The sequence below is a fragment of the Callorhinchus milii genome, unplaced genomic scaffold, assembly GCF_018977255.1.
Source record: "Callorhinchus milii isolate IMCB2004 unplaced genomic scaffold, IMCB_Cmil_1.0 Scaffold5, whole genome shotgun sequence".
NCBI lineage: Eukaryota > Metazoa > Chordata > Chondrichthyes > Chimaeriformes > Callorhinchidae > Callorhinchus > Callorhinchus milii.
The window spans coordinates 6622293-6644848 of NW_024704746.1; the positions used below are offsets into that span (position 1 = coordinate 6622293).

General features: G+C 46.4%; 2 protein-coding genes across 7 annotated transcripts in view; both read left to right on the forward strand.

Moving 5' to 3' along the window:
* Positions 1-7868, forward strand: part of rasal2 (RAS protein activator like 2) — a 215502-nt gene extending 207634 nt beyond the window's left edge. For 5 of the 6 annotated variants that reach the window (XM_007902998.2, XM_007902995.2, XM_007902999.2 and 2 more), the window contains 3 exons: positions 1096-1183; positions 4570-4600; positions 6946-7868. In XM_007902998.2, the coding sequence (XP_007901189.1) occupies positions 1096-1183; positions 4570-4600; positions 6946-7103 (277 nt within the window). In that variant the 3' untranslated portion in view covers positions 7104-7868. The remainder of the gene's footprint in view (positions 1-1095; positions 1184-4569; positions 4601-6945) is intronic. The other variant, XM_007902996.2, reaches the window with a different exon arrangement.
* A 2293-nt stretch (positions 7869-10161) lies between these two features.
* LOC103184795 (torsin-1A-interacting protein 2) lies at positions 10162-21562 on the forward strand. The gene is made up of 9 exons (XM_007903002.2): positions 10162-10301; positions 12000-12131; positions 13534-13647; positions 15287-15403; positions 16018-16134; positions 16283-16402; positions 16880-16999; positions 18531-18596; positions 20516-21562. Exons 1-9 carry the CDS (start codon positions 10286-10288, stop codon positions 21274-21276), a joined length of 1563 nt encoding a protein of 520 aa, XP_007901193.2. The 5' UTR covers positions 10162-10285; the 3' UTR covers positions 21277-21562.
* Positions 21563-22556: the final 994 nt, after the last annotated feature.

Sequence of the window (22556 nt, forward strand, 5' to 3'; positions counted from 1 at the left end):
ATAATAGATTAAAATAATAATAATAATTTAGTCACTCATTCGATGACTGTGGGACACTGCTGTGTGTAATTGGCTGCTGCGTTTTGTCCGCAAAATATAGTCAGTTCACTTTAGCGTATATTCTGTGAAGCGCAGAGGCACTTTAGTGTATATTCCATGTAACTTGCACCTCATGATGTTTCTGTTCTCTTCATATGTAAATGTCTGTCAGTCAAACACAAGCAACCTTTGTTGTGGTTCACACTGGACATGAACCACTCTTGTAGCTCAATACAAATCTGGGTTTGACAACACTGGTATAAATCAATCCAGTTCCTTCCTGAATCCCACCAGTCTGCTTTATGTCTTTCAAGGATATTAAGACTAGATGAGGGTAACGGAAGAGAATAAGACTCAGGAGGAGAGTGTCTCAGTCAGCACTTGGGAGACGTTGCTGGCCTTTGGAGCACCATGCCACAGTGCCTTCACCTCACCCCCTGCCTTGCCTCCTTCAAGGCCTGTCTCAAGACCCTCCTCTTTGACCTCACCTTTAGTCACCCTCCTACCCCTATCCTCCACCCTCCCTGATCCCACCACCCAGCTCGGGTCCAAATCCCTGACTGAGGCCGAGCTGAAGGTTGGGAATGGTCTTTTAAGATTCTGAATGGACTAGATAATGTAGATCACGATGAGCAGTTTTATCTTGTACTGAACAGTAGAACTAGAGGACACGGCCTGTGATTGAAGGGGAACAAATCTGTGGAAACACTACTTCAGTTAGCGAGTAGTAAACCTATGGAGTTAGTGGAAACAGAAAGTGTCATTTGTATTAAGAACAAATTAGATAGATTTCTGTTAGAAAATAATATCTTGGGATACAGTATATAGTTTTGGATATATGTCAAGTGACTGCCAGGATGGTGGAAGGCGAACTAGATGGACCTTGGTCTTCTTTCGCCAGCAAATTCTTATATTCTCATGACTGTCCATCACCTTGGGATGTCCTCCCGACATGAAAGTCGCTATACAAATGTAATTTGTTGTTTATCTGATACTCAGTAGTTTCAGCTGTCTCTTGCTTCACTCTTTCCCTGTGTTTTCCTGGTTGGTTTGCAGACTGATGGCAGTGGAGGAGGAGCTAAAGAAAGACCACGCAGACATGCAGGCAGTCATTGATGCCAAGCAGAAGATTATCGAAGCCCAGGTGAGAGGCTGTCAGTCTACAACCTCTTGATCTGACCGTCAGGAGGTTTGGGGTTTGTTTTTATTTGTCTTTGTGGGAGCTCGGCAAGCAGGCGACTGGGGGTGGTTGGGGTGGAAGAGATTCTCTGGAGAAACTCGGTCGCTACAGAGAACTGAATGCTCCTGCTTTGGAATTAAAGCAGGGAAGTACAGAGATTTTCAAAATCAGTTTAATTACAGGTAGGACAATCAGTCTATTCTGAGGAATATTGTAAAACTATCAGACAACAATATGTGCTTTCGGATGCTTTCTGTCCGACCTGATCCTGATGTACAATCAGTAGCAGAGTGGGAACTGGCTGCCCAAAGCTCCTTAGATAATAATATCTCGGGATACAGTATGTAGTTTGGGACGTCCTCCCGACGTGAAAGGCGCTCTATAAATGTAATTTTGTTTTTGTTGTTGTAGACAATGGGAAGGAATCTTATTACAGGGGATTGAGCAACAGCTCCAGATCCTGACTCAGTTGGTTACACTCTCTCTCGCCTGTGCCTGAACATTGTGGGTTCAAGCTCCACACCAGGACTGGGCTTTACAATCCAGGTGGACACTCCCAGTGCAGCATTGAGAGAGCCCGACATTATCAGATGTCGTCCTTCGGATGAGATGTTAAACTGAGCTGTCAGCTCTCTATGCATGTTGTATATATCCCACTGCGCTATTTTGAAAAAGAGCAGAGAAATCTCATGCCCAGTATTTGTCCCTCATTGGAATTCACCAAAAAAAAATGTATGGGTCACTCACTTTATTGGTATTTGTGGGATGGGGCTGGTGCAGGTTAGCTGCTGCCTTTATCCACATAACAATCAATGAAACTCATTGTGTGAACTGCAATGAGACATTTCAAAACGATATGACACTGTATCAAATGCAAGCATTTAAAAAATCAATGCAATAAATAGATTTATCAAGAAGTTACAGATCCATGGCACTCGCGCAGGGTATTACATTGCAGATTTAATCCTGTTGTAGAGTTCTCTGAACAACAAGACCCTGGAAAAGGTGACTTAGTCCCAGGGCAGCTGCATGTTGAGCTCAAGACAGTATCTCTAATTGTGTATTGCAAACAAAGAGCTCAGGCGCCACCTCGTGGTCAGTTTTAGAACTGCAGCGTTGGTTATTCCAACCGGGATCCTCCAGTCACCCACCTTCGGCAAATATTGACTGTCACATCAAAAAGGGAGACTGTTTAAGAAACGTCAAAAGTGTGATGTTTTTGTAAAACTGCAGTTTTGAGGCTCATCCGATAGAGTCCTCATGGTGGAGTCCCGAAGTAGAGTGGTTAGTGCGCTCGCCTCGCAAGCGAGGACCAGGGTTCGATTTCCGGGCAGGGCAAGTCTCCTTACTCCACGCTCCTCTGTTTACCCAGCAGTAAGTAGGAACCCGGTTGTTAGTTCGACTGGCAGATCGCTTTCCGTGAATAATAATCCTTCCGAAAAAAAATTTGGTCACTCAGTGTTGGTGGGACACTGCTGTGCGCAATGGACTGCTGCGTTTTGCCCACAAAATATACAGTCAATCCGCTTTACAGTATATTCCGTGAAGCGTTTGAGACGTCTCAACAATGTGATAAGGCGCTGTATCAAATATTAGGATTATGCTCTGTTTCGCTGAGACTTTGCCTTTGCCCCTGGCTCAGCAACGTGCTCTGCCAAGTGCTCTGGGACGCTATCCTGTGTGAGGGGTGCTATATAAATGCAAGTTGTTGTTACATATAGTGGGCAAAAGCAACGTCTCAAAGAAATAGAGAAAGAGAAATTGTTGGGGCCAGACCAGTTTCACGAAATGTACTGGCCATTATCACTAGTCTGTAGCGATGCCTCCCTGGATGGTAATGTATACATAAATACATTAGGGCAGCTCACCGTCATTGTTACCTCCTCATAAGGTAATTTGATCGTAGGATAGTCATTTGTTAATTAGCCATTCAGATTAACCAAAATAAGATCTTTGACAAGGAAGCAACCTTAGCAGGGACCCACGAGTCGGGGGGAATTTTTCTGTCTTTCTGCTTTGAGTGTTTGCCCACCACCACTCCTTTCGCTGGGAAGGTGGACTGGGCACTGCGAACAAACGCATCTGCTGTGTTGATGCATAATGCATGGTTTGTCAATGAATTTCTGCAGCCCGAAACCCCAATCTTCTGCCAGGATTTGTCATTGGCCCTCAAATCTCATTCCTACAATACCTCTTCCTTTCTCTCCTTGCTCCACCTGTTCTCCCCCTGATGTTTACCCCCTGACCCACCCCCCCCACTTCCCGGATCTTTCTCATTGCCACATCTTTCATTCTTCCTGAAGTTTTCTCATTCTTTCTCTCTCTCATCTGCCCTCTTTTCTGTGTTCTCTTTTCGTCTTTGTCTTCAACTCTCCCCTTCCCCCACACCTAATTTATTTGTGGTCAGCTGGATGTCATCACAATATTCAACCAGACTGAGTGTTCCACATATGTATTCCACTTGCATATGGAAATGTATCCAATGCCTGGCATTGGCTACACAAAAATATTAAGAGGGATCTATTTACCTTATTCTAGAGAGTATTGGGTGCAGATTGGTCGGAGCCAGGAAGTGTATTGGGGTAACTGCTGGGGTTTTAACAGCTAAAACCACGTAGCATGCCCCAGACAGCAAGCTTTCCCGTTGTTAGGACCATCCAATCCATTAGGGCTTTGGCTTGCAGGGTTAACAGGAGCTGAGTGGGAAGAATTGCTGCTCCCAGTGACTGGTCTGCGGATGAACCAGGCTGGTAGGTCTGTCATCAGCAGTGCCTTGAAAACCCTGCAGACCCACCTTGCTCAGGAACAGACAACTGACTGAAATTCCCTTGAAAGCACATTACCATGGAGCAGCTCAGCTCCAAGGAGCCCCTGCTCACCTTCCCTCTTGATCCCTCTCCTCCCAAAAGGGTGGTCACTAGCCCCTCTCAGATCTGTCTGGTTCACTCACCTATGACCCCATGGTGTGCATGAGTGTGTGCACCAAAATTCTCCCTATCCGCACTCCTAAAGCAAAGCCTTTACACAAATAGTCTGGCTGAACGAGGCAGATGTTACTCAGGGCCGCTGGTTGCCTGGACCAATTGCAAGTGATAAAAGATAGCTCTTTGGACCCGGATGTGAGCTGCTTTTGGAATGTCTCATGGATCCAGTAACAGCCTTTGGGTAGCATCACTTTGTGCCTTTGTCAGCATTTGTGAACTAATGCATGAAGCTGTTTGTTTTCTCTCCCCACCTTTCCCCTCCTCCCCTCCCCATCCCTTATTTATCAACAAAGGAAGACTGTCTCTTCAAAAGGCAGCTCAGATAGCTGAATATTGCCTGTGACGTGTGCACTGTATTGATTACAGGTCAATAATGAGGATGGGATGAGCAGAACAGGCAAGTAAGATTCTGTTTCCTAGCAAAGCAGTTCCTAGAGATCAGACCCCCCACCCCCACCCCACTTCCCCTCTCTCCAGCTAGCATTGTGTGGGCTTGTTACTGCACGTTCCTCTGCGTGATCCTCACTGCACCTCTGATTAAGTTGTTGAATTTCTTTATTAAATGGCAATGAAAAGCAGAATGGAGCTTCAGGGTTCTGTCGTGGGCACCAGATCAGCCCCAGAGCTCGCCTCAAACTAATAGCTTTGTCCAGCTCTGGCGTCAGCAGGAAGGTCATTGAGGGTTTAAATGTTCCAGCCGCAGCAGATTTAAATACAACTGCATAAGTTCCTCCTTCTCATCTCTCTTCATTTTGCCCCTCCTCATTTGGATAGAATTCCTTGGTATCAGTGAGCGTAAACATTGAGTGTGGCCGATGTTTGCAGATGGGCCTTCACTGGTTGAGTCCATTCCTGTTCTGGGCAGATGTTGTGGGGTGGGGGGAAGAAGAGGGGGAAAGAGGAGACCCAGGATAGTCAATTGGGAGTGTAAACAGCTGATATGTCTTCCTTTTTCTCCCCTCGCCCCTCCCATTCTCTATCCCAGGGGCACTAACCCCAGATAAAACCAGCCATATTCAAACACAGATCAGGGGATGAATCCTGGGACCTTCCAGGGCTTTAGGCCCGTCATGCGATACAACATTTACATTACATTTTGGGAGTTTTTTTTAAACAAAATTTCAATCTCTCCATGGACTGGGTGGTGGGTGGGGAGGTTGGAATTAAATTTAAAATTGCCCTTTGGGAGTGAGTGACGTCCTGTGCCTCTTGTATTTGGGCTTCTGTGGTTGGAACATGGTAGTGCAGGGTTGGCGGGGACCTTCTGTTGTCCCTCACCAGCACGTCACAAACACATTGTCTCCTGATCCACGGAGCAGCACATCCAGTGAGCGTGGCAATGAGGAGGCTGCCGGGGGAAAGAGACCCATTAAGATTCGTAGAAACATACAACAGCTCTTAAACAGTGAATTGTTTCTCCTGAGTCCTGTACCTCAGTGGTTAGAGCACTCGCTTTGCAAGCGAGAGACCTGAGTTCAATTCCAGGCACAGCGAAACCTTGGGCAAGTTTCCTTACTCCACACAGAGCCTAATAATAATCCCTCCAAAACCAAAAACAATAATAAATTGGTCATTTTCAATCTACGACTGTTTGTGGGACATTGCTGTGCGCAATTGGCTGCCGCGTTCGCCCACAAGTATACAGTCAATTCACTTTACAATGTGTTCTGTGAAGCGTTTTGGGACGTCCTCCCGACATGAAAAGCGCTATATCAAATGCAAGGATTATTATTATTAGTGTAAAAGAAGAACAGTGGAAGGATGAGATCAAATGGGCCAAGCATCTTGTGATTTCACCAATCACAACTCATTTCAATGGTTGAGGGGGGCCTTTTCATTCTTAAATAATACCACTTTGTCTGCTCATACCTCACTGCTCTTTCATGCTAATTGTATACAATTATATGACACAATTATGGTAATCAACGCAAAATATACTGGCAATTCACTTTACAGTATATTATGAAGCGCTTTGAGACGTCTTATCAACGTGATAAGGTGCTATATCAATGCAAGGATTATTATTATTATACAATACCCTCCCCCCGAAACACCCACTTCTCACAATAGACGATGCAAGTTCCATAAATGTCCAACGTCCAAAGTTGTCCCTAAAATGAAAGCAGTTACATAGTGATACTGATAGTTTCTCAGAAGGATGCTGTAATGGCAGCAGCACTTTCCAACACTGTTTAAGAGGTAATGAGAAAGCAGGTTCTCATCAGTCATCGAAGGAGCCACAGATGTCCTGTCTTAAATTGGAGGTCGCCATTTCTCAGAGCTTGGAAAGAGGGTCTGCTATCATTTAGCCCACAAAAATATACAGTCATTTCACTTTACGGTTTATTCTGTGAAGTGCTTTGAGACATCTAGAAGACATAAGGCACTATATCAAATGCAAGGATTATTATTACGTGCATCTGTTTGTAAGAATGAAGCTGACAAACGTAGAAAAGCATGAGCCATTGCCACAGGCCGCATTTGGAATGGAGCTGACCAGAGGATTTTTTCACTTCAATGTTAGACTCCAGCTTTGCCCGCTCCTTCCTCTCTCTTTCCTTTCTCTCTCTCGTTCTCTCAATGTATTGTGCCCTCGCCCTGCTGGTGATGTGAACCTGGCATAGCTACTTGTTTTTGAACGTTCCTAGTATAAACCCTGAACATGCACCCACCTCATTTTTGCTAACTTTCGTTTCCCCCCTCCCACCCCACCTAATCCGACGTGGTTTGATCTTCTCTCAGGAGAAAAGGATCATCTCCTTGGACTCTGCCAACTCTCGGCTGATGAATGCTCTGACTCAAGTCAAGGAACGTTACAACATGCAGACTCGGAACGGGATCTCGCCCACCAACCCGACCAAACTATCAATAACGGAAAACGGGGAGTTCAAGAACAGTAGCTGTTGAAAACGACTCCTGACCACACATGGATGGACTGAGCTTTCTGAGCTGGCTCTGAGGGGGGGGTCAGTTCACAGTTGCTGCTAGGACTTCCTTTCAGGCTTCGGCTGATGAGAGGACTGTTCACGGGAGGACGCCCGATCATACCATCGTGCGCTCTGCAAATTCCCTTCCTCCGGTCCGGAGAAGTGTATCAAACCTGTACAGAAATGAACTGTAAGATTATATTGGGGGTAAATAATTACATGTAGAATTTAAAAGTTTTTTTTTAAAAAAAGAAATATTTCTGTTAGAATTCCTCCTCGGGAAGACGTTGCAAAAACATTAGAGAGTGGAACAATTATTTTACAAAAAAAAGGACATTTTCAAGTGTTGTGTAATTTAGATTTGAAATTCTTTAGCTGGAAGGTGTACATATATTATTAAGAAGCGCATAGACCATTGATAGTCTGTGTAAATGGTAAGAGTATTTTAAGAGACTGTGACTGTTGCTTTGAAGGTCTTCAAGGTTGGTAATTTTAGGGTTAAAAAAACGCACGCCCAAAGATTTTACAACAAGGTTTTATCTGGCTGAGATATGTTACAGGAACTAAAGACTATATAAAAAAATATTACCAATGTTTTGGTAAATAATGTTTTTTTTAAATGAAGCTATACTAGGTTGGGAATGTTATTCAGTGCCCACAATGTTTTTGTTACACCAGTGATTTCAGGCATTGGAGTCCTGTAGCATTTTGGTTAGAGCACGCGCCTCACAAGCAAGAGGACCCGGGTTTGATTCCTGGGTGAGGAATTCCTTTGGCGAGTTTCCTTACTCCACATGCCTGTTTACGTAGCAGTAAGTGGGAACCTGGTTGTTAGTTGATTGGCAGATCGCTTTCCTGCGGTAATAATCCCTTCAAAATAAATGAATAATTTGGTCACTCAATCCACAACTGCTTGTGGGACAATTGGCTGCTGCGTTTCATCCACAAAATATACAACCAATTTACTTTACAGTATATTCTGTGAAGTGCTTTGAAATGTCTTGCCCAGGTGATATCAAATGCAAGGATTTTTTTTAACGTCTTAACTAACACCTGGTTTTCTATACAGAAAACCGCAGCGGAAACAGATCAGTCGGAATATGGAGGTCAAACTCTAAGTGATGCTTTTTAAAAACAAAACTATAAACCCGACTTTTCCGCATAAATCTCCTAAACTGTTTTAACCTTCTTGGAAATATTAGAATAACGCTTTGCCAAATTGTTACCTGACCAACCGATTGAAATATCTGCTGAAGCTGTTTCCGTATAATTGTTAAAAGCTGAAGTATTCTCTTTCCCCACCAACCTTCTCACCCAACCCCCCCCCCCACCCACCCTGCTCCCTAACACCATCCAATCTCTCTAACTTCCCCCAACCCCAAACCTCTGACCCCAGCTCACCACTGAATCTTTTTCCTCCCTGCCCCCATCACAATTTCTGACAGATTTATAGCTATTATAGCGGTTGACTTTGCGTTTGGAAGGTGTGAACATTGTACTTTTAATCACAAACTGTTGACACACTTTTGACAAGTGGTGTTGCAGAGAGACAGACAATAAAACCCTGAGTAAAAACAGCCTCTGCAGTCCCCCTTGTCATCCAGAATAATGCATGGGGGTTCAGAACACAGATCAACACAACCAAGTAAATAATGGAGCTGGGAAAAGGGGGAACCTGGTCAGTTTGGGAATGGCTGAGCAACGTTATGGGATATTATTATAATAAGTAGAGTTTCTCCTTCCCACCATGTTTGAATGACCAAGGGCATCACATTCAGTGTACAAATGACTGCCCCCTTAGCATGGCTCAGATCATAGCACTCTCACTTCTTCGCCAAAAGGTTGTGGGTTCGAGCCCCACGTCAGGATTTGAGCTCATCGGCTGACTCTCCGGTGCAATGCTGGAGGATTGCTGCATTGACTTGAGGTGTCATCTTTTAAATGAGATACTAAACTAAAATCCTGTTTCTGTTCTTCAGTTGGATGATAAAATCCCATAACACTATTAGAAAGTCTTGGTCAACAATGCTCCATATAAATTTGTCATTCAACTCCTGATTGATCGCGAGATCTCACTGGTGCAAATGGCTGCTTGTTTACCTATAAAACAACAACTTTTATTTACATAGCGCCCTTCATGCGAGTAGCATCCTGGAGCGCTTAACAGCCACTAATTACTGTAAAGCACTTTTGAGACTTGACGTTCGGGGGAATCAGGTGAAATCAATCAAAGCATAATTCCCATCTGAAGATCTTGTACAGCAACGTCAAGACTTTTGACGAGAGTACTGTGCACTGTCCTGCACACGCGGTTCATCACTGCAGCCGGTAAGCGGGCGTGCGGCCATCGTGCGGACTGTTGCCAAACATGTGGCCTTGGGAGCCGGTCCGGCTCCACGATGGCCACTTATTCCAGCAGATGGGAATTTCAATCCGCGTTGAAACTCGTAAAGACGAGATGGGAGCGACGTAGGGTTCGCGTGACTCTTGGGTTTGGCCAGTGCAGCTCCCCTCCCTGACCTCGCACGTCTCGGTGGCTGCTGGACTTGGCTCGGGGTCAGGGGGAGCAAAGTGGCCAGAAATGATGATGGGTTTGTAGCCCAAAGCCCACCAATGACTGTGGCCCAAACAGTAGCCCAATCCTCCGGGCGGCCAAGTTGGGTTTGTGCTTCTGCAGTGAGTGAGAAAACGGTTGTGGGGGAGGAGGCGTTTTTGCAAGTTTTGATGACTAAAACAAATTAAAATCGGAAACCGCCCGAAGCCATTTTTCACGCAGAATAACCACAAAAACAAACCCAAATGAAAACCAACAACAATCTGCCCACCTCGGTGGGCAAGTGGAGAGGGGACCGGAAGTTCGTCATACCCGGCACGGGGGGGGCGGCGGACAGCCGGAAGTTCGTTATGCCCCGCACCGAGAGGTGACCGGAAGGGCGTTATGCCCCGCACTGAGATACAACCGGAACTCGTCATGCCCCGCACCGAGAGGTGACCGGAAGGGCGTTATGCCCCGCTGAGAGGTAACCGGAAGCGCGTCATGTCCCGGTGGCGGTGTTGACGTCGGCGAGTCACCGCCGGGTCCCGGGTCCCGGGAGTGACGGAGGAGCAGTTGACGGAGCAACGACTGGGCCGCGGGTCTCGACTTGAGCTGAACGATGGAGCCGCCGGGGGGTAGGTGTCGGGCGGGGGGCGGGGGGGCGGGGCGGGGGCTGTGGGTTTGTGAAGCTGCAGTTTGTACAGTTGACGAACTGGGGACAGGTGAGAGGTCACACCGGCTCCCACCCCCCCACACACACACCCTCACACACCCCCTCACACACACCCACACACACACACCCTCACACACACCCTCACACACACCCACACACACACACACCCTCACACCCCCCCACACACACACCCCCACACACACACCCTCACACACACCCACACACACACCCCCCCACACACACACCCTCACACACACCCTCACACCCCCCCACACACACACACCCTCACACACACCCCCCTCACACACACCCTCACACACACCCTCACACACACACACTCACACCCCCCCACACACACCCCCTCACACCCCCCCCCACACACACACCCTCACACACACCCACACACACACCCTCACACACACCCTCACACACACACTCACACCCCCCCACACACACCCCCTCACACCCCCCCCACACACACACCCTCACACACACCCACACACACACCCTCACACACACACCCACACACACCCCCCCCCACACACACACCCTCACACACACCACACACCCTCACACCCCCCCACACACACACACCCTCACACACACCCTCACACACACCCTCACCCCCCCCCACACACACACCCTCACACACCCACACACACACTCACACCCCCCCACACACACCCACACACTCCCTCACACTCACTCCCTCACACACTCCCCCACACACTCCCCCACACTCACACTCACTCCCTCACACACACTCCCCCTCACACACACACACTCACTCTCACTCCCTCACACACACTCCCTCACACTCACTCCCTCACACACACTCCCTCACACACACACCCTCACACACACTCCCTCACACTCACACCCTCACACACACACACACACACACCCACAGCCTCACACACAGCCTCACACACACCCACACTCTCCCTCACACACACACTCTCTCACATACACACACACTCTTAAGTACAATTTGTTTTTTTACCCAAATGTCTCAATGTGCTTTGTAGAGATGGAGTGAGCCTGAGGGGTTTGAGGGAGGGAGGCTGGGGGTACGAGAGAGATCCCTGAAGGTACTCAGAGGGAGAGGTACTGGAAGCTCCAATGCATCCGTCCTGATTTTCAGATGAAAATCTGATTTTTTTTAAGATAAATTTACTGATGAGCTGAGAGAGAAGGAGAGAGGGTGAGAAGCAGAGAGATTTTGGAAGAGATCTGGAGAGGGCGGGAGTAAATATATTGTAAAATGGATATTTTGTGGGCGAAACGAGGCAACGAATTGTACACAGCAGTGTCCCACAAAGAATCATGGATTGAGTGACCATGATGTTTTTTGAGGGGAGAAGTTGCTCTGTGTAAGCCACCTAATCCATGTTAATCTTTAGTGTATTGTCTGGCCAGTGCAGACTTCAGATCTGGATATTTTCAGCCAAGTCAGATCCTCTCTTCAACCGATGTGCATATTCACACCTTACAGTAGGGGGTGTAGGGTTGGGAATTGTCTTATTAGACATCTGGAGGAATCTCTCCTTCCCTGGAGTAGCTGTGTCCTGTTTATCCTCTCCTTTGCAGTAAGTGCTTTGCTGTCTACAATGGTGGTGTGTCCTGTCTATAATTGTGGCTCCTCTGTTTCTTTCTGCAGCTGGAAGTGGGGAAGACTATGGTGATGGATCTCCAGTTGAGTCCAGGCTCGTGTCGCCTCCTGCGCCTTCCGATGAGAGTAAAAGCACAGGCTCGCCAGGCTCACTGAGTGGTTCAGAGGATTCGCAATCAGGTAGGAAATGCAGGGGGATTGGTTTGGGATTCATTACCATCTGAACTGGACAGTGTTTAACAGACAGAAAAACAAGCAGTGGTGACATAAAAACATAAAGCCGAATGGTGCCCTTCTGTGCAGAAAATGTATATATGTTTTAAAGACTTTTTTGTGGCCAATTTTCTGTCCTTTTCCTCTGTTGAAGCTGCCTACTCTTTGCTGGGGCTACATTGCCATGGTCGCCAGCCGTCCCGAGGCACCTCACTCACCCAAATGGCTGTGGTTAGAACACTCGCCTCGCAAGCTAGAGGGCCCGAGTTCAATTCTCAGGCAAGGCGAAACCTTGAGCAAGTTGAAACCTTGGGCAAATTTCCTTACTCCACATGCCTCTGTTTACAACAACAACAACAACAACAAGATTAAATTTTTATAGCGCCTTTCACTTCGGAAGGACGTCCCAAGTCGCTGGACAGCACAGCATTTCAGACCCGAGCTGGGGTCAGGGAGGGAGAAGGGAGAGGGTGGGGAAGGGGGGTGGCCGATGGGATGGTCGAAGAGGAGAGTCTTGAGGTGGGATTTGAAGGAGGCTAAGTAGGGGGCGAGGCAGAGTGATTGGGCGATGGAATTCCAGAGGTTGGGGGCAGAGTGGCTGAAGGCTCTCCCGCCAATAGTGGGGCGGGTGGGACGTGGAGCAGGCCAGAGCCGGCTGAGCGCAGGAAATGGGCGGGTTGGTGGGGGGGTTAGGAGGTCGTAGAGGTACGGGAAATTTCCCCTCATCCAGGACTTGATATCCAACAGGTTGTCTGTCAGGACAGCAGTGGAGTTGAGGGTACAGGCAGAAAGATAGGAGTAAGTAGGAATCTGGATGTTAGTCGATTGCTGGATCGCTTTCCAGGAGTAATAATCCCTCAAAATAAATAACTAAAATAATAATAATTTGGTCACTCAATCCACGACTGTTTACACAGTTTACACTGCTGTGCACAATTGGCTGCCACGTTCACCCACAAAATGCATCGACTTCACAATATAGTTACAATATCTTACAATTATTTTCTTTGAAGCGGTTTGAGATGTCTCAACGACGTGATAAGGTGCGATATCAAATGCCAGGATTATTATTATTATGTGAGCGTTGGCAGTGGAGTGGGAACTCTGGCTGTTCCCTTTGAAGCTAATTCGAACACTTTGACAATCAGACCTTGAATTGAACCAGCACCCTCACTGAACTCCATAACTTAGCAAAGTTCTTTTATCCACCAGATTATCTGGAGTTCATTAAGTGATGAATAAATTGAAAGCTACCACTTTAGAAATCTTACTCACATAGAACTAAGCTCTCTGTATAAACCACCCCAGCCCGAGTGGAACTGTGATTTGTTTATAATTGTGGTTTCTTTGTTTCTTCCTCTAAATCCAGGTGTCAAAGACCACGGGGAAGGACACCCAGATGTGACTCCGTCTCTGTTTTCTAGTGACAATAAAAACACAGAAGATCAAGACACGTTGATTGATCCAGAGAGCTCCCCCTCAGGTAGAAAGTGCGAGGGGATTCGATTGGGATTAATTTGGAATTCATTTAAAATGATTATTAAGGCTCAATCAATAGAACCACAAGAACATGTATTTATGTAGTTCCCATCGCTTAGGATAACATCTCAGAATGCTTCACAACATCGGGATTGGATTCTGAGCAAGGAAGAGTTCGGGAAGGAGGTGATGACTCTGGGCCCAATCAAAGAAATGGGTTATTCAGAGCTCTGCAGGTTGGGTCCTTCTGCACCAGGCTCCATGAACCTATCACCCCCATCCTCGCCCAGCTTGACTGACTCCTGATCCCCCAGAGAATAGAGTTCAAAATCCTCATCCTCTCCTTCAAAGCCCTCCTCAGCCTTGCTCCTCCCTACCTCTATGACCTGCTCCGTACAGACCTGTCCGCTCCCTCCACTCAGGAGGCTTTGGCTGTTCCATGTCACCCGCTCTGCACGCCCCCACCATATGTGGTCATGCCTTCAGCCTCTCTGCCTCCACTCTTTGGAAGTCCATCCCACAGTCCCTTCGCTTCGCCCCCCCCGCCCCCCCCAATCTCTTGCCTCCAAATTCCATCTCAAGACCTTCCTCTTTGACTGCCTTCGGTCTCTCTCCTACCCCTACTATCCCTGCTCTTCCCCCCGCCTGATCCCAAACCCTAATTTGGGTGCAAATCCTTGACTGTCCAGCGCCTTGGGATGTGAAAGGTGTTATATAAATGTAATTTGTTGTTGTTGTTGGATTTTCAATACTGGGGGGGAAGGGAACTCGATGTGCACCTTAGAGGGGAGAAACCAGAGAAATAGGGAAAGAGCTGGAAAGTGAAATTGAAACATTTTCTGCTGAGAATAGAAAATATCAATGTCTGCTGAGGTGTTGAGAGAGTGGGACGTTCAGGGAATCTGAATGGTGGGAGAAACTGCTGGTGCACACTAACAATTGCTGTAGGGAAATTGGCTGCTGTGTTTTACCCGCAACATTATGCCACAGTCACACCACTTTACAGTATATCCTGTGAAGCGCTTTGCGATGTCTTGATGATGTGATGAGGAGTTTTATCAAATGCAAAGATGGTTATTATTATAATAAAATTGTGGAAATTTGCTGGGTCCAATGACCAACATAAATTTAATGACTTCCTTCCCGACCTCCTCCCTTCCCGACCCCCTTCCCCCCCCCGACCTTCTCCCGCCCACCGCCCCACGACCTCCTCCCCCCCGACCTCCTTTCGCCCACCGACCCACGACCTCCTTCCCCCCCCCGACCTCCTTCACCCCCCAACCTCCTCCCACCCCGACTTGCTTCCGCCCCCCCCCCCAATCTCCTCTATCCACTGGGCAATCGGACATCTCTATCTTGTACCATGATTGGATTCCTTCCTGCAACACATCCCAAATGTACACCATTCTGTGTTTAACCTCTCTGAAGGCCTGGATTGGATTCCAGCCAGCGATGCTCTAATAGGGATTTATTGTTCTCAATATGGGAATATCTACAATTAAATCTCAAGAGATCCTGTGTTAAAACTAGCTGAGCCCAACTTGAATTCTTCAGAGTTTTATCTGGAAAGGGGAGCTTTGGGAGTTATTCCTGTCGAGTGATAATGATCTGTTTATAACTGTGACTCCTCTGTCTTCCTACAGCTGGGCAGGACCTCAGTGAACGAACTCAGGAGACAGCCGTGGTTGAGACACTCCCCAATCAGAATAAAATCCCAGATAGTCCAGATACAATAAGGAGTTCAGAAAGTTTAACTTCAGGTGTGTAAAGTGAGATCTTCCTTCATTTGGAAATCTTCCTTCTCAGTCTCTTCCCTGACACAGAAGGTGGGTGAATAGAGTGGATGAGCATTTGGAAAGTAAGGTTGAAGAGCCAGAAGATGTCTTTTAGTTTCTATTGTCACATCATATTTTTGTTGGTTGTTCTTAATCTCTGTGCTTTAAATTCCAATTTTACTTTAGTCGCCAAAGTCTGTATGAGATAATCCGCTTTTTAAAACTGTGAGAACTTAGAATAAATTGTGAAGCTTGTCGCCTATTGGTTAGAGCACTCGCCTCTCAAATGAGAGGACCTGGGTTTGATTCCCGGGCAAAGCAAAACCTTAGGCAAGTTTCCTTATTCCACACGCCTCTGTTTACCTAGCAGTAAGTAGGAATCCAGTTGTTACTCGATTGGCGGATTGCTTTATAGGGTTAATAATCCCTTCAAAAAATAAACAAATAAATAAACACACTTTACAGCAGGCGTGGGGACTGTCTGAGTGGAAATCAGGAAGAATCTCCCCTTCCCTGGAATAGCTGTATCCTATTTATCTTCTCCTTTCGAGTAAGTGTGGTCCTGTCTATAATTGTGGCTCCCCTGTTTGTTCCTGCAGCTGGAAGTGAGGAAGACTATAATGGTGGATCTCCGGTTCGGTCCATACTTGTGCCGCCTCCTGCACCTTCTGAGGAGAGTAAAAGCTCGCAGAGTGGTTCAGAGGGCTTGCAAACAGGTAGGAAGTGCAAGGGAATTGGATTGGGATTCATTATCGCAAGTGACAACTCAGGTTACATCAAAAGAATTGATCAAAAGGAAACTGGAGTAAATCTTCTGGGGTAAAATCTAAAATATAACTGCGACTTCTCTGTTTCTTCCTCCAGATGCAAGTGTGAAAGACTACAGTGAAAAACAACCAGATTTTATGTCAACTCCAGTTCTTTATGACAATACAAACATAGAAGGTGAAGGCACGTCAATGGGTCCAGAGAGCTCTTCCTCAGGTGGGAAAAGTGAGGGGATCGGGATTGTTTGGAATTCATTCCGAGTGATTATTAAGGCTGGATAAATATAACTTACAAGAACTTGTACAAGAATATAATGCCCCTTCTTGTAGGATAAGGTCTCAGTTTATCAAGAGTTGATCAAAAGTGAACTTCATAGGGAAAACATCAAGGAATATGACAGGAGAGCTGGGAAGTGGGATTCATTTTTCTTTTTAAAAAGCCCCCTGCTTCTGCTGAGAATAGAACTGGTCTGTTTTTTTTTAGGTGAGGTATTCAGCCGGGTGTCTGACACAGTGGAAACCCATCACCAGTTCAGCTCTAAGGAGACCTTGCTTAGCACCCCCCCAAACACACCCCATAAAGAGGAGAGTCACTAGTTGGTCATTTGACATCCAACATTCTGTATCTTCTACATAAACTATTTCATCTTGGTCCTAGTGTTTATACCTGTGGCTTCTCTGATTCTTCCTCCAGATGCAAGTGTGAAAGACCATAGTGAAAGACATCTGGATAGGATGACAATTCCAGCTCTTGATGACATTACAAGCATAGAAGGTCAAGGCACATCAATGACTCCAGAGGGCTCTCCCTCAGGTGGGAAAAGTGAGGGGATTGGGATTTGTTCGGAGTCCTGTAGCTTAGTGGTTAGAGAACTCGTCTCACAAGCGAAAGAACCTGGGTTCGATTCCTGGGCAGGGCGAAATCTTAGGCAAGTTTCCTTACTCCACATGTCTTTGTTTACCTATGGGTAAGTTGTTAGTCAATTGGTAGATCACTTTTCCGGGGGTAATAATCCCTTAAAAAAAATAATTTGGGCACTCATTTCACAACTGTTTGTGGGACATTGCTGTGAGCAATTGGCTACTGAGTTTCGCCCCCAAAAGACATTCAATTCACTTCAAGGATTGTTCTATGAAGCGCTTTGAAACGGCAAGGATTGGCAACAGCACAGATATCAAATACAGGTATTGTAATTAATTCGGAGTGGTTATTAAGCCTGGATCAATAGAACGTGGAGTCCTGTAGCTCAGTGGTGTGGAGTCCTGTAGCTCAGTGGTCGTGGAGTCCTGTAGCTCAGTGGTCGTGGAGTCCTGTAGCTCAGTGGTTAGAACACTCGCTTTGCAAGCGAGAGACCTGAGTTCAGTTCCAGGCAGAGGGCGAAACCTTGGGCAAGTTTCCTTACTCCACACACCTAATAATAATCCCTCCAAAACAAAAAACAATAATACATTGGTCATTTTCAATCTACGACTGTTTGTGGGACATTGCTGTGCGCAATTGGCTGCCGCGTTCGCCCACAAATATACAGTCAATTCACCTTACGGTCTATTCTGTGAAGCGCTTTGGGACGTCCTCCCGACGTGAAAAGCGCTATATCAAATGCAAGGATTATTATTATTATTATTATAACTACCGTGAACCTGCATTTACATAGCACCTTTCATGCACTCATGGACTGCAGTTTGTGCATTGGGGTACTGCTGGAGTCTAACCAGCTAAAGCCTCATAGCTTGCCATTGACAGCACTATCTGGCAAGCTTTTCCACTGCTTGCCAAGCCATGACCACCCAACCCGTTAGGGTAGAAACTTCAAAAAAAAGGTCAATGCACAATGAGGGGTTCAGGGGGTTCTCCCTCAGGGAGAAAGTTCAGGGAATCCAATCAGAGAGTGAACCTGCTGTTATGCAGTAGTAAAATTGTGCAAGAAGCTTACTGGGCCCAGTGACTGGCACCATTTGATGGCCTTGGGCTTGTCGGCTGATGCAGGAAAGTTTCCATGGTCTGGTTTGGATATTCTTGAACAAAGTAAGAGTTTCCACATGTTTTGGACCCCTGACTGACTAAAATACATAAATCCCAGATATCCTCTGTACAAACCATTTCAGTCCTACTTGAATTTAATGTTCAATGGATGGACATTTTCAGTGTTTTGTCTGGAAAGTTGAGATTTGAGAGTTATTGCTCTGTATTGTAACTCTTCAACCGTGTGATCACCTCCTCCCACCCCATGGCTCGGCATCTGCCACTGTTAGGGCTCTGAGACCCAGCCCCATGTGAAGGTCCCTATATAAATGCAAGTTGTTTTGTTTGTATCTAACCTTGTGGTTGGTCCCTGTTTCTTCAGCTGAAAACGAAGACCAAGAAGAACATTTCAACATTCGTCCTTCTAATGCGACTTACACCAATAAAGGTCAGTGGATCTTTGTGAGAGTATCGGAGTGTTCTCACTCTGAGGGATAGAGCAGGCATCTCACTCACTGGTAGATCTTAATCCACCTCAGAGGTGCAGCCTGGATGTTCTACATACCCTCATCCAACACTGTGACTTAATCCCTGACGCTAAACATGGGGTTCTTGGATATGTACCACAAGAATAAAATTCCTTCATCTTATACTTTTCTCTTGCCCCCTTACCCCTATCCTCCTCGCACTCCACCCCTCTTGATCCCAACCATCAGCTCAGGTGCGGATTCCTGATTGTCCATCCTGACGTGAAAGGCGCTATACAAATGTAATTTGTTGTTGTTTCATTCTTGTGGTCTTTGCCATCTACCTTCATTGCTTTAGATTTCAACAGAGTAATGGCTGATTGTGGTTAAATCAATCAGGTGTCTGCCTGGTTCAGTTGGTAAAACTCGTATGTTTAAGTCTGAAGGTTATGGTACATTGAACGTAGTCTTGGCTGACATTCTAATGCAGTACTGAGTTTGTATTGCGTTCCTAGAAGTGACCGTTAAACCAAGGTCCATCTCTCTATTCAGGAGGTCATTAAACAGCCCCTGGTGTTATTTGAAAAGAGAAGGAAGTTTGTCTTTTTAAATAGTGAGGTTAGGGAGTAATAATAATAATAATCCTTGCATTTGATGTAGTGCCCTATTGCGTAGTTGAGACGTCTCAAAGGGTTTCACAGGACGTATTGTAAAGTTGATTGTGTGGATGAAACGCAACAACCAGTTGCTCCAATGTCACAGAGTGAGTGAACAATTTTATTTGGGGTATTGTTGGCTTGGACACCGGGAGAAACTCACTCACTTTCAAATACCGTCATGGGATCTTAAATGTCCACCTGAAAAGCAGTCAGTAATTCCTCACATTTTTGGCTGCTTTATGCTTACTCTTGTTTGTCTGCACATCCATCATCCCAGTCCTCTCCAGGCTCCACTGACTCTTGTCTCCCAGTGATTTGATTTCAAGGTTTTCATCCTCATCTTTAAATCCTTCCATGCCTCCACAACTCCCTATCTCTCTGATCTCCTACCTACTCTTCTGCTCACCCCCTCAGCTTGTCACCCACCCTAACCATGGGGGCTGGTGGTCAAGCTTTCAGATTCTACGCTCCTAACAGGAACTCTCTGCCTCATTCCCTCTCTATCTAGCTTCAATTCCTGCCTTAACACGTGTGTCAGCCTGGCCCTCGGTAGCACTCTCACCTTTGAGTCAGAAGGTTGTAGGTTCAAGCCTCATGTCAGGACTTGGAATCACAGCTGACACTCCAGTGTTGGGAGGCTGTTGCTTTGTCAGAGGTGCCAATATTCAGATGAGATGTTAAACCAAGGTCTCCTGCCTTTTCAGGTGGTCATTAAAAATCCCCTGACACTATTAGAGAAGGGAGTTTCTCCCGGTCTCATGGCCAACAAATCCCTTCCCCTTCCTCACCACAATAAAATTGGTCACTCACTTCATGGCTGTTTGTGGTACACTCTTGTACGCACAAAACTGCCCACAAAATATACTTTACAGTATATCCCTTAAAGCACTTTGAGATGTCTTGATGTCATGATCAGGCGCTACATCAGATGCAAGCATTATTATTATTATTAAAACCCATCTGTTTGACTGCAGCTTTGCCCACCTCCTCCTCCCACACTCTGCCATACGCTTGCTTGACATCCATCCGAATCACTGTAAAGTTCTCTGCGGCATTGCTCTGTATGAAAGGTCGCTGTATAAAATACGTTTCGGCCACAAAATATACAGTCAATCCATTTTACAGTATATTATGTGAAGCTCTTTGAGGCGTCTCAATGATGTGAAAAGATGCTAAATCAAATGCAAGGATTATTATTATTAATATTAATATCAATCATTGAAATTGTCCTCTCTCCAAAGGGATGTATAATTGGATGTTTGTGGTCCTCGTGCCTCTGATCGCTTACCTGGTTTACATGAGCCAACTAGAAAACAGCCGACACGAAACCGAAACATCAGTACAAACGTTCTTGCGGAACCTTGAAAAGGTTGAAAGGAGTTTTCAAAGTCAGCCAGACCAGCTGTGGAAGAGGAGCCGGATAATGTTACAGAAGCACGTCAACACGACCACCCACTCTGAGCCGTCCATCTTGATGTTCGCGGCCGCTCTGGACGCAGAGAAGACCCTGCGGTGCCTGAGCCGCAGTATCGCTGGGGCTTATGCCTCAGCGCTCGGCTCCACCGCTGTTGAGATCGACGGCTCTGGTAAGAACCTGCTGGACAGCGACAAAGTGAAGATGGAACTCGATCAGCGGCTGTCGTCGGAGTTCAACGAAGGCAAAAAGGCCGCCGTGATCCACCATTTCCAGGACCTGCCACCCCCGTCCACCCTCCTGTTCTACAAGTACTGCGACCACGAAAACGCAGCCTTCAAGGACGTCTCCCTCCTGATCACGGTCTTACTGCCCGAGGAGAGGCTGGAGCCCGACCTGAGCCTCAGCGCTCTGGAGGAGAAGGTCTTCGATTTCCTGGTGGTGAAGTTTTCGGTCTCCAACATACCCGGACAGTACAACGCCTTGGACGCGGACAAACTGAGCGGGCTGTGGAGCCGTTTATCGCACGTCATACTGCCAGTCAGGCCTGAGAAGGAAATCGAGAAGAGTGGCTGCGAAGATGAGTGAAATCGGACAAGAAATTAGACGGAAAAAGTTTGCACTGATATTGTTGAATGTGAGGGAATTAATGAGCTGAGAACACATAATCCAATGATACCCAAGAAATATCCTTTTTTCAAGTTACAAATGTTGAAATTTCAAATGTAAATAGAATTTAAAAATTCCAATACTGTTATTTGCACACCTTTAATAGGAAGTTTATTTTACAAAGTTCAATTGCAATATTCAGAGTGTATTCGAAGACTTGTGATTGTAATTGCAGGTTCAGGGAATAAAATCCTACTTAAAATTATGGTTGAATACATAGTTTTAATAACCCTGCAGGCCAAAGACCTAACAGGTAGGGTGGTCAAGCTGGATAAGAGGACGGAAACTACAGCGATATCAGTTGTAAGCTCTGCTGCTTTAGCTGATTGGGCTCCAGCAGTTACCCCAGTGTCCACTATGGTGTCCCCAATGCCTTGGCTCTTACCAACCTGCGCCCAATACTCTCTGGAATGAGGTAAGCAGGATACATCCCTCCAGGGAGAGAGTGCGCATTCCCCATTCCAACAGTCTATCTCTGAAATTTACGTGTGTAGGTGGGGTGCGTGGAATTCTCAGCTTGGTTTTGCTTAAGCACGGGGATGGGTTTCCGCACGTGTCAGGCATCTGGCTGACCAAACAAACAAAAAAAATTGTTGTCATAAAAGTATGAGCTCCTGTCTTCGGGAGAAGAAGCAGAGTTCAGTGTTTGAGGAGGAAGAACAGTCAGCAGTTCTGGGGGACGGTTTTGTTACTGTCAGTGATGTTGCTTTCCAGAGGCATTTGATGTAATATCCTTGGACATCACCTTATAAGCTTGACAAACATCTCACAGGATTTACTGTGAAATGGAGTTACTCAATATTTGTTGGGACACATGGCAGCACATTTGTGCACAGCAGTGTCCCGCAAACAACCATGGAGTGAGTGACCAATTTTATTTGGGGGATTGTTGGCCAAGGCACCGGGAGAGAGAAACTCGCTTCTCTTTTCGAACAGTGCCATCGTCCTGAGCAACAGCCCCAATCACACCCTGAGTGTGATCCGGGTTCTTGATACGGCAGTGACGGTATAACCTCTGATGGCTGAACCTTTTCGTGAGTACGGTCGTCAAATGGGGGAATTTATGTGATGCGTCCACTTATCCGCTCTGTCTGCTTATCTGCAGAGGGGCCGTTTCCAATCAGTTTGGATAATCGTCTCTCTTCCACAGTCCTGATTTCACAAAACTACAAGTGTGTCAATGTTGCCTTAAAGCCTGG

Bases quoted from the DNA above. Each gene is read 5' to 3' on its own strand.
- LOC103184795 (XM_007903002.2), top strand. The intron at 16,403-16,879 runs GTGGGAAAAGTG...TTCTTCCTCCAG, and splicing joins TCCAGAGAGCTCTTCCTCAG to ATGCAAGTGTGAAAGACCAT. The intron at 17,000-18,530 runs GTGGGAAAAGTG...CTGTTTCTTCAG, and splicing joins TCCAGAGGGCTCTCCCTCAG to CTGAAAACGAAGACCAAGAA.